This window comes from Oenanthe melanoleuca, chromosome 4A, assembly GCF_029582105.1.
Source record: "Oenanthe melanoleuca isolate GR-GAL-2019-014 chromosome 4A, OMel1.0, whole genome shotgun sequence".
NCBI lineage: Eukaryota > Metazoa > Chordata > Aves > Passeriformes > Muscicapidae > Oenanthe > Oenanthe melanoleuca.
This window is the reverse complement of record NC_079338.1, coordinates 10853402-10865411: the sequence shown is the minus strand read 5'-3', so window position 1 is coordinate 10865411 and position 12010 is coordinate 10853402. Positions and strand designations below refer to the sequence as shown.

Below are 12010 nucleotides of genomic sequence, written 5' to 3'. Positions count from 1 at the left end.
GGCCCCGCCCGTTCCGCGGCCATGGAGCGGCGCTTCCGGCGGGCGCGGAGCGAGGGACGGCCCGGCCGGAGCCGCGTGTGAGCAGCGCCGAGGCTCTGGGTGCCCGCCCGCCGGCCCCGGCCTCCCCGCCCGGCGCCCCCCGCCCGCAGGATGTTCAAGAAGTGAGTGTGGAGGGCTGGGGACGGGAGGTGCGGGGCGAAGGGAAGGGAAGGGAAAGGGCCGGGCGGGTCCGGCGCCCCCTCAGCCCCGGGCTCGGCGCTGCGCCGGCGGGAGCGGCCCCGCGGCCTCCTCGGCTTTGCCTTGGGCACTCGCTCCTTAAATGGAGCTGAGTCATTAACTTGCTCCAACTTCAGGTGGTGGAAAGCGCCGTTCGTATTTCTGTGGTGGACGTGAAGGATTCGCATCGGAAAAGGGCTGTGGGTGTTTGTGTTACCAGCAAAGTACTCTTGGAGTTGAATGAAATAGCTGTGTGCTAAGGTTTGTCTGTGAGACTAAACACTTGTTTTGTGGCCGTACAAAAAGTTTAGGGATGAAAAGAAGCTCCTAAGGGGGTACCCCCTGCCTTCCCCCAGCCCAGTGTTCCCAGGGGACAAATTTAAGCCTCATGAAATCCTGTATTTGAAAGTTGGACAGTCAGTCTGCTATTAGACTTTTACAGTGAATTTATAAACATTTCTGAAGACAGCTGCTGAAAAATGCATGTTTTGTGCAGCAAATGATGTATTTCTAAGATACTTTCACTTGACAGATTTGATGAAAAGGAGAATGTATCAAACTGTATCCAGCTGAAGACTTCAGTTATTAAAGGTATCAAGAATCAACTGATTGACCAATTTCCTGTTATTGAACCATGGCTAAACCAAATCATGCCAAAGAAAGATCCAGTCAAAATAGTGAGATGGTAAGTATCTTTTCTCTTAAACTTTGCTTTTAAGGTGCTAGGATTGCTTCCTTTGTATGTTTACTTTGTACAGTAGATAAACCTAACACTTTTGTTAGGCATCCATCATCTCTTAATAGCTAGTAGTCCATGTGGTGGCCTAATTAGAAAGTTAGCATGTGCTCATTGTGCTTTAAAGGCACGTGCTAGTAGGATGCTTGAGGAACTTAAAAATGCTACCTAGTAGTTAATGTGCAGTGTATTCAAGGACTCTCCAAGAATCAGCCTATTGTTGAAGGGAAGCATTCAGCTTTATGGACATGGAAGCTGAAAATTATTTGGATTTCTGTCAGTAACATTTTGCACTATTTTTGGGCTTCCATATATTATTTTGATTATTTTTCCCTTTTTCTAAATAGAGGGTAGTACATTTTTGCTGAGTTCTTCTCCTTATTCACTTTTTGTATTGTATTCAAAAAGCAAAGCCAAAGAAATGCACTTTGTGTATTTGGTCAGTAGGTTTCTTTTTTTCTCGAATGGGGAAGAAGTGAACAGGAGACCACTGCTGAAGAACAAGTCATACAAAAAGATAATACTTTTAGTTTTAAATTTTGTTGCTAATTGATTGTTCTTATTCTCAGGTGCTAAGATAGACCAGACTCCATAAAGTAAAATACTGTATTTAAACTATAGAAGAGTTAAGTGGCTCTTGGAATATTTTTTTTTTAAATCTTGCAGTCATGAACACATAGAAATCCTCACTGTGAATGGGGAGTTACTGTTCTTCAGGCAAAGAGAAGGGATTTTTTACCCGACGCTGAGGTTGCTTCACAAATGTAAGTTTCCTGAGGGTTATTGTGCTGGGAAGAGAAGGGTGACAGTGTGATTCCACAGGACATCTGTAGAACCAAATTAAAAAGTGTTTCCATTCCATATATTCCATGAATATGCATATTCCAGAATAGATCTTAAAGATACAGTATACTTTCTTTACTGGGATTTATTAATTTTCTATTTCATATGTCTGTGTTAATTGCTCCCATGCTATATGTTAAGCAATCTGAACTTTGATGAGTAAGAATTAAATTTTGCAAAGCTTCGTAAAAAATCTTGAGAGGCTCCCCTAGATTAAAATTTGCTACTATTGGTCCCTATCTTTTTTCTTTCAAGTCTTGTTATTTTACAAATATTTGTAAGTTCTTACTAGAAAAATACTCTGTCTTCCTGTGTTTAATGGTGTAGTGTAAATCTGTCTCCTGTTGGAACTTATGCTGCATGCTTTTTGCTTTTCACAGTTTACTCTTGCAATTTTTTTCTTGCTGCTCCACTTGATTGTGTTACCCTGTTTGGGATCCCAAAATGTTATTCAGTCAGATTTCAGTGTTGGAAATACTTCAAGAAGGTGTCTGCACTTGAAGGATGGCTCGGAGAGCTGACAGCTTTCCTGGATTTTTATCCACGCTTGCCTTTTTTGTTCTGTTAAACTGTTTTTCTTTTATGTTGGAGTAGTTGCAGGATTTAAGACCCCTTAGTTTTAAGGTCTCTTGGGATGGGCACTTGGGTGGTTGTTTTCCCTTGGGGATAATTGTTGCTCAGTCTATGGTCTGTGAGTGTGCAGGAGCCTGAAGTGCTGATTACCTTTGGTTCTCAGATAAAAGATGTGGTGTGGGAGGACAGAACCTGTGTCCTTTTTGGTCAGTATTTGTGTCCTTTTGGGATGGTACCGCCCAGCTGGAGCTCTGGTAATTGCTTCTCAAACTTCCTACCCTTGCAGGACACTCTATATCTAGTTGCCCCATTTAAACTGACTTGATAGTGAGCTATTCATGTTGTCGTGGTGCTGTATTAATTGCAATGCTGTATCTTTCCCCTTCTAGACCCATTTATTCTCCCGCATCAGCAGGTTGATAAAGGCGCCATTAAATTTGTCCTGAGTGGAGCTAATATAATGTGCCCTGGCCTGACGTCTCCTGGAGCAAAGCTTTATCCTGCTGCTGTTGACACTGTTGTTGTATCCTTCTTAACTGTGAATTATTGCTCACTGTGAGATGAGTTAAACTTCTGTTCTTGTGTTTCAGTTGATCATTATCTGTCTTTCTTTGGATTTTAATTGGATTTCATGAAATAAATAGTAATCAGAAAGGAGCTGCAGAGTTTTAGATATTGCTTGGCAAGGTTAAAATAGTTAATATTTTTTCACTTACTGTATGTTCCAAACCACGTAACTATTCCTTCTGTACATTGGGTGGGTGACTGTTCCATTTATCTCATTGGTAAGTGGAGCTCCTTAGTGATTTATGCAGAATGGTAGAAGTAGATGAGGTTCCCTGCCTCCTTAGTCAATCTCGTATTCCCTTCAGAAGAATTCTCTCCCATTCCTAGGGAATTAGGAAAGATATTTAGGATCAGCTTTACTACAGTCTGGACTTTCTCTATGTGCCTGATGAAGTTAGCATATGTAAAATGAGGAAAGTGTGCTAATTCACTCATTATATTACTGAGAAAAGAACCCTGAACGAATACAGCATTTGTAACACCAAGCTGTGCTGCATTTGTTGTTAGTAGATGCTATAGGAAAAGATCAGCAGTTAATGTCATGTGTTGCTAAACTCTGAAAAGGACGCATGTGATTTTAGTACTTGTGGTTTTTGAATTGATGTCTCAGTTCTTCTCTGCCTTGGAATCTAAAATGGCCCCACAAACATGTGCTGTTTTGTTCCAGAAAGGCAAAGACTGTCATCTCTGTGTTAGGCACAATGGAAGAAATGTAGCACTGGGAGATTTTTTTTTTCTGTAATTGCTGTTCCAAGTTCATAAATATGTGCTTTGTTCTACACACTGATTCAGTTGTTAAATTCAGTGCATTGTTTTGCTTATCTTTAAGAGCTGGAGCTCTAGAATAACTGAAAGGTTAAAAGTTCAACACTAGCTTTTGGAAGTGTTTTTGGAAATCATTTCTTCTTACTGCTTCTACTTTTCTGAAATAGTTTATAAAGAAATCTGTTTTCCTTAGCAGTAATTTATAGGCAATAATGGCAGAGGGAAAACAACATGCGTTGTGTGTGGGAGTAATGAAGATGTCAGCTGAGGACATGTAAGTGTTTTAAAAGCTGAAATATAACCTGTCACATCTTATTATTCTTCTGTTTGGAGTATGAGCACCACTGTCAGGGTTACTGGATTGCTGTTGCAGTGTGTGTTGTTCATGTAGAGAGTTTGTAAGATTTCATTTTGTTGACTGGTATTCAGGGAAAGAAGAGGAGGCAGGGAATGTCTTCTGCCCTTACTGGGAATCAAAATAGTTCTTTTTATGTGAATATGGATTTTAAGACACAACATTAGCAGTACTACTGAATGTTAGTACTTCTAGTGCTTCGATCATACTTTCTCAAAGATCTTCTTGAACAAAAAGCATACTTTTATCAAGTACTTACTATCTGGACTGGGCAAGAGATGTAATTTGGATTTAGAGAACTGAAAACATTGGAGAGATTTTTGTCTGCAGGGACAGCAGAGATTCAAGTCCTGCTGAAGCTTGGTTGCCTGTGTAGGCTTTTTTTTCTCTGTGGCCTGCTCTTTTCCTTTAGAGTGTACCCACATGCAGCATTCCTGCTTGATGTGCTAACTTAGCTGAGCCTCTTGTGAAATTTACAGGTCTGCTCAGGGATAAACTGAAAACTACTTGAGATGGAAAAGAGATACAGAAAATGGATATTAGTTGTTCTTGGTTTTCAGATAGTGCTAAATTATAAGTAGCTAAATCAGTTTGTCATTTTAAGTTCTATTAACATCTTGCAGGATGTGAGGTGCACCCAGCAGGTTTGGGCTATGTTGGTTTCCAGACCCATCTGTCACTTGTGGCAGTGAGGAAGCTTTTTGGTGAAAATAAGTCACTCTTTTTTATGTGGTTAATTCTCAGCAGAAGCCTGTCCTGAGCCATAAGAGTAGCACGAGGCAGAGAGGTGGGAATGCCTTAAGAGGACAGGGATAGAGTGGGACTGCAGAAACCTGGATTTGGACCTGCTGTAGCTGTTCAGGAATTATATTTTTCAGGATTCATTGTGGTGCTTCAAAAGACTCCGAGAGTAAGAGGAAAGAAAAGCTATTTGTGTCCCAGTCCTAGGAGTGCAGTGACACACTGAGATCTTTGCAAACCAAGGTCCTTTGTATACCTAACTTCAAATCCACCAGCCTTGCAGCTGAATATCCTGTTCCTGTGAGAAGCAACATGAACTGGAGAGGAAAATGACATGATACTCCTCTCCGCAGCCTGTTAGCTGCTTTTTTGTGTGACAGTTTTTGTTCCACAGTTTTCTGACTTAGGCAGTGGGATTTCAATCTCTTGGTGTGATTACTACATAAAATGTGTTAATCTTGTGCTATCAGCATTTTCCTTCTGATTGCTTTTGGACGGGCTGTGTAAGTAATAGAACACTTGGTGTAAATAGAAGAAATTATATTCTTCATGGGCATGAAATTTGTTCTCACTCCCAGAAAGAGATTTGCCTTGTTTATTGTGGCAAAACTAGTTGTTTGTTTTTTGTTTTTAAACTAGAAAAATAAACATATTCAATTCAGACACAAACCAGTAATTTTTAAAAGATGACATGGCTCAAAAGATAGTCAATACTGTAGAGGATAGCATGTCTGTAACAAGCTGCAAGTCCTTGGCACATAAATTTAGCATTTTTAATTCCTTATTAAGTGGGTAGACGATCTGCAACTAGGAAGTGAGGCAGCTCACCTGCATTTGATTGTCAATGGCACACTTGGAACCAGAACTTGTTAGATTCCACATTCCAGTCGTCTTGTCCACATCCTGTGCTGGGAGGGGAAGATTCACAAGCACTGTGCTACTTTGATAGAGAAATGGTTAAATTAAGAAAAGTAACAGAAGTGTGTCCCAAAAGGAAGTACTAAAAATACTCTGGAAAGCTGTTGAAAAACGTGGAAGGCAAATATTGTCCTCTTATCAGTCAGTAATGTGGGCACATGTAATAACAAATATTGTTTCTTGTCCACCTGCTGTGGAAGTTAATGACTTTATGATTGATAGCTTTCCCCTTCCAGTAGACAAATGTTGCAGTTTCTACTTGAAATAGTATATTTTATAGTGCTCTTTTATTTAACCTAGCTAATACTGTACTTTTTTCCTCCTACAGTGAGAAGGTCAACAAAGGGATTGGTATTGAAAATATCCATTATTTAAATGATGGCCTTTGGCATATGAAGACATACAAGTGAAACAACAGGAACTGTTACTCCAAAGGAATGCACTTAGATTAAATGTGGACTGCTTTGTAATTCCTTGTTTTTAATGTGACTGAATGTACAAATTATTTTGTTCTGTGGCTATGCTAAATAAATCAAATACAAAAGTTCTGTTAGGCTACAATAGTTTTCTAGATTTCTTTTTATTACAGTTATTTTGTTTTGTGTTAAACCTGAATCTTCAGTGACTGAAGATATTTGATGAAAGATTCTGCATGGAGTAGACTATTTCAAATGGAAAGGAGAAAAAAGCCAAGAAATGTTTACATTTTTGTGCTCTTCTAATATAAATTGTGTGTGAAATATAAATATGGTTTATAAAACGTCTGAAGCATTTCAGATTTTTTTTCTTCTGATTGACATCTTGTTAGTCTACCTAGTTTCTTGAATGGGGAGAAATCAGGTTTTTTTGACATTATTTTTTTTAATTTATTAAGAGCATTAACTTCATTTTACGTACGGATTTTCTCTTTTTAATATGCATTTATCTGTATAGGATTTATGAACTCAGACCGGTATGTGGATTAGAAATTCTTTTATGGTGGCTCATATCTGAAGTCTGTATGTATGTTCAGATTTCTACCTGCCAACACTTTGATACTGCTCTCCTTACAGTGGAGTTTGTAGTAATGGTGGGCACAGTCCCAGTGAAGTCTGTGCCACCCTGGTGCCTGATGCGCTGTTCCCTGTGTGCTGCCTTATTTTAGGAGCAGAAACAAAATCACTGTTAAATAAAGGCATGACAGCAAAACAGGCTTTTCAGTGTACCCAGGAGCAACTTTTTCAGGTGGAATTTGAAGAGGTCTCAGCTTGTGCACACTGCCACGTCTCCTTACAGCTGCAGGATGGGTTCAGGAACTCTGTGTGTCTGGATAACCCAGTCCTTTGTTCAGCACACCAAAGCTATGCCTATGGAAAAATGGAATATTGTAATAAATTAAGGAAACTTTTAAGGTCTACCACTCATAACTGTCTCTGGAAGCATTTATTAATATTTCAAGTTTTTATTCTAACACACACATTTTACAACAGCAGAATGTAACTTCTTGTGCCAGTGCCTTGTCTTGGTGCTGTTCTGCAGGCTTGGTTTCCCCACCCTGGGACCTTTACAGATGATAGTCGCCAAGGTGTTCTCCATTTGATTCTAAAGAAAAGTTAAGACATGGCAGAAGGGAATGTATTGCCTAATAAATGCTGTTTTTAAAATTAGGTAAAATTATTTACAAGATTCTACTTCTGAAAATGACAAGGTACATCTGAAACTATCAATGCAGGAAAACAAAATTTAAGCAGTGTTGCAGAAAAAGTTCTGATCACACCTCAGACCTTCAGAGTGCTGGTGAACATTTCTGTGCACCTTTAAGATTTCACTGTAAATGTACTGATTTCTGTTAAGTACTATGCTTAGGGTTTTTTTTTGTGTGTATGTGTAAAATGAGCTTATCTTATGTTTTGTGGTTTGCTTTTTACCTTTCCGTCTTGTCTCTTCCTGTTGTCCCACAGCACCTCAAATCTGTGCAAGTGAGATTTTTTTTCTTGTTGGAATTGTTCACTCTCATCCTCCTATGACTGCTGTTGCTGCAGGAGGTCAGAACTGTTTTTAATGATCAGAAACACTGAAAATTTTGCTTTCTTTATCTGGTTTTGTCAAAGTTTTTGCAGCTGTATTATGCTGTAAGAAGATACAAGTCAAATCAGGTTTAATTTACATACCAGTTTAGCAAAACATCAAAGCTACAAGTTTTACCAGGTTTTGGCAGTAATTGTGTATGTTTATGTTGCTGTCAGCTGAGCTCTGACTGACAGGATGAAAAGGTGCATCTTGTCTCATGTTTCAAAAAGCAGCTGAGCTGTGGGAGCTTGTATGAGGGTCTGAGCAGTTGTCTTACCTTTGTCAAAAACCTCATGCTTAAAAAAACCCAAGATGTGGGTAGTCTCATCAGCTATGAAGCAGCTATTTCACTTCCCCATCTGCCCACTTGCAGCTCAGGGTAGGGTGTTACAACTGGTTGGTTGAAGGTGAAATAACACAGTCTGCTCCCATGTTTTATGAATATTGTAGTACAAACAAAGCCTGTGATAATCCTCGATGTAACAAGATAGATGCATTATCTTCCTGAAGTCTTGAAACACCCATGTCAGGTCAGTGAATTCTGAATAGAGTTAAGTACTGAAGCACTTTTGTCTGCACATGCAGGAGTGGACAGGAGTGTGACCCAGGAATTTGTGTAAAACGGAATACACTCTATTGTTAAAAAAAAAAAAAAAAAAAAAAAAAAAAAAAAAACAAAAAAAAAAAAAAAAAAAAAAAACAAACAAACAAACAACAAACAAACAAAAAAACAAAAAACAAACAACAAACAAAAAAAAAAAAAAACCAAACAAACAAAACAAAAAAACAAAACAAAAAAAAAACCAACCAAAAAAAACAACCAAAAAAACCCCAAACATAAAGTCCAAACCAAACACCAGATTGTACTGACAATAGCCAGCTTCTTCCTTGTAAGCACTATTAGCACCCACTAACAGGAGTGAAAATAATACTGAACCTTTATTCTAACATGTTTATAGATGGAGTGAAATTTTAAATGAACAATCTTATGCTAACAGACTCCCTGACCATGTTAATACCTATTCAAATACAGTTTATCTTTTTCTTTTGTCTGCTTAGAAACAGTAGTCCAAAGGGCACTTGATACTACTCTGCTGCAAGACTTCTTGTCACCTTGCTTCCTGCTGTTAGAAGGCTGCACATGAGGTGGCAGGTGTTGTATAAGCTCAAGCTATTGTGTAGTTCAGTGTAAAAGAAACAGCTTAAAGTTAGTCATTGAGACTGAATCTGTAGTCAGTTTTATTGGTACATCTTAGAAAGATATAAAGACATTCCAGAAATGCCTGGATGAACTGAAATAATCAGTCTTGCAAAAATATATTTGTAGGAGTAGACTAAAGTTCATTTGAGTTTTCATTAATAAATATTTACATGTACAAACCCCCCCTATAAACTTAATCTCCTTTTATAATAAACATTAACATTAATATCTTTTTATCACTTCATTCCAGCACTGTCAAAAGCCAGAAGCATTTCTTTATAAAAGATTTAGAAAAAAATTCTCCTTCCACTTTTAAAAGTTTTACCAACCCTCGATGTGCAAAAAAGCCTGTAGAGCAGTACCAGAATGTGTCAGTCCAACTGTGCTGTGAGAAGAGCCGACTCCACGGTTCCAGGCCTTCCCTGAGGACACATCAGTCATTGTCCGAGCCTGGCGGGGGCAGGAAGACCAGGGCATCACTGTACGAGTGGCCGTAGGGCCTGAGCCGGTACACCCCGTACATCATCACGTGCATGTGGTTGGGGGCCAGCCCGCTGAAGGTGATGGCCATGTCAGAGCAGCAGCCGTCCACCACCTGCTGCGGGTGAGTGGACATGGCCTCCTTAATGAGGGCCCCGACGGATTTCGTGTTAAAGACGTCTTTGCCTTCCGAATCTTCGGCGTTTTCGGCAAACACGCCGGTGTACTTCAGGCAGATTGCCAGCTGCTTGTCCTCTGCGAGTTTCCAAATCATACCTCCGTGCTCTGGACACTTGTCAGGGTCTCCAAGAACATGGGAGAGTCGTCTTAGTGACTCAATACTTAGGACAATTCCTCCCTCACCATCTACATACTCAAGGTCACCAGATTTCACAGTGTGTCCTATGTAAAAAGGCTGTGAGGGGTCTTTTTTCAGTAAGAAATACTTGAGATTTTCAATTATAGCAAATGTTGTTGGATATGCAAGGAAGAACCAGCTGAATTCATCCTTATAGTGTTCATATGCTATCTTGTACGCTTTCCGCATCATCACCCACATATCATTTGTGTTGACAGCAACAGAATCGAAAACTTTGACATTTTCTGAGCTGTAGAATTCTGCCTTGTCGCAGTGCTTGCTCCAGGTCTCCCTTGCTGCAGCCCAGTGCCCCAGATCTTTTGGTTTGACAAGGATGATACAGTAAACACGGATGCTTTTACTAAGCTCCACACGTTCACCTTCTGAAAGGTTTAAGACATCTTCCTTGTTGGGAGCCTGGATGTGGTGATGCTCGTGGTGATGTGCTTTGGTCCCGTGGCCCACTTTAATGTGTCCAAGGAGCGTAACCAACATGCAGAAGACTCCTCCAAGCACCACACCCTTGATGAAAGAGCTGCCTTCAGAAATCATTTTTCCTAGAAAAGAGACGCACCGTAAGAACTTAAATGCACCAATGCGCTAGCGCGGGTTCCATACGGCTCTAATGCAGTCCTCAGTTTCTAATACCAGCTGCAGTTCCCGTATCTCCCGCACCAGGACAAGGCTGGTGAAAGCAGTGGCGATATCCAGGATCCCGTCGCGGCTCTCGGTAACGCTGCGACACGAACCCTGTGCCCCGGACCCTCTCGGCTGCCGTGCCCGCAAGGCCCCGGCCCCGCACCGAGAGGCCGCGGGACGGGCTCGGCCACTGACGCGGCCACATCACGGCCCCTGCGCCGCGGCGTTTCCCGGGGAGTCCTCCCGGGGCCCGGCCCCGCCTGGCCCGCTCCACGGCGCTCGGTGCCGGGGCCGCAGCAGCTCCCCGACCAGCTGCCCCGGCAGTACCGTCACTCCCGCCGCAGCTCTCCGACCCGCGGCCCCGGCAGTACCGCAGCTCCCCGACCCGCGGCCCCGGCGGTACCGTCACTCCCGCCGCAGCTCCCCGACCCGCGGCCCCGGCAGTACCGCAGCTCCCCGACCCGCGGCCCCGGCGATACTGTCACTCCCGCCGCAGCTCCCTGGGCTCCCGGGCTCGCCGCTCCCGCCGCTCACCAGAGCCGCGCGCGCCGCCCCTTCCTGCGCCGCCGGAAGCGCCGCGCGGCCGCGCCGGGCTCCGCGCGCTCCGTGGGGCGGGGGCGCCGCCTGGCGGTGCGCGCGCGGCCCTGCTGCCCTCGCGGCCCCGCCGCCTCGCGCGCTTCCCTCAGGGTCCCCGATGTCCCCGAGCCGCTCCCGAAGCGCTGCGGCGGCAGCCGCGGGCCCTGCCGTGCTCTGACCCTTGGCAGTCACGCTCCCAGCGCCAGAGACAGTCGCTGGTTGGACAGAAGCCTCTTCACGGCGGCTCCAGTGACACAACGGGTGCCCCGCTTGGCTCCCCACACGCTCCACACACACGGTCAGACCAGCTTTCCTCACCGCTTCGACCCCAGGTTTCCCACAGCTGAATCTCAGATGTCTCGTCCCATAAAGGGATTTATTCGCTGCACGGCGACACATAAACAGCTCGAGCTAGTGCCTCCGAGGAGGATCCCAATTAATTATTAATTATTATTAATTAATTATCCCAATTAATCCCTGGGTTTAGTCCCGTCACAGTGTCCCCTCCCTGTCCCTGCTCAGTCCTCTGCTCCTGCCCCCGTCTGTGTCCATCCACCTCACTGGCACCTGTCCTCCTCTCCTTTGTTATACAAAAAGATCGGCAGGTCCCGGCTCCTGCTGTCTCTGTTTCCATTCACCTGGCTGGCATCACTCATCTTTATGCCCTTTGTTATCCCAAAGGCTGGCAGTTCAGAACTCGCCTCGGGCTCCCACCCAGAGCTCAATCTGCATCTCAACCCGCATCTTGCAAGAAAAGTTCAACTTTTTAGTACAATCTCTGCTTTTAAGTGAGAAGATATATGAATGGGGACAGAATAGTAAAGGAAAGGCAGAACTGGCCTTAAACTGTATCCAGGATAAAATCACATAGATCCAAGTATATCTAGGATCAAATATCTATTAAGTGTATCAGTATCTCAGGTATATCCAGGGTCAAAGCCCGGAGACACTGCTATAAATTTCCTAACAATACAGTAAGCTGTGCTTAAAGCA

At 42.9% G+C, this 12010-nt stretch overlaps 2 protein-coding genes across 7 annotated transcripts; one reads left to right on the top strand and one right to left on the bottom strand.

Moving 5' to 3' along the window:
- MCTS1 (MCTS1 re-initiation and release factor) lies at window positions 1-6275 on the top strand. The gene is made up of 6 exons (XM_056491129.1): window positions 1-161; window positions 749-901; window positions 1619-1716; window positions 2758-2891; window positions 3907-3974; window positions 6043-6275. The coding sequence occupies exons 1-6, from the start codon at window positions 151-153 to the stop codon at window positions 6122-6124; spliced, it is 546 nt and encodes a 181-aa protein (XP_056347104.1). The 5' UTR covers window positions 1-150; the 3' UTR covers window positions 6125-6275.
- Window positions 6276-8978: 2703 nt separating this feature from the next.
- C1GALT1C1 (C1GALT1 specific chaperone 1) lies at window positions 8979-11015 on the bottom strand. Of its 6 annotated transcripts, none has more exons than XM_056491694.1 (2): window positions 10889-11015; window positions 8979-10359 (listed from the first exon to the last, which is right to left on the bottom strand). In XM_056491694.1, exon 2 carries the CDS (start codon window positions 10352-10354, stop codon window positions 9398-9400), a length of 957 nt encoding a protein of 318 aa, XP_056347669.1. In that variant the 5' UTR covers window positions 10355-10359; window positions 10889-11015; the 3' UTR covers window positions 8979-9397. The 6 variants fall into 6 exon arrangements, with proteins under 6 accessions (XP_056347669.1, XP_056347673.1, XP_056347671.1 ...); XM_056491698.1 differs by having other exon boundaries at window positions 10976-11014; XM_056491696.1 differs by having other exon boundaries at window positions 10845-11003.
- Window positions 11016-12010: the final 995 nt, after the last annotated feature.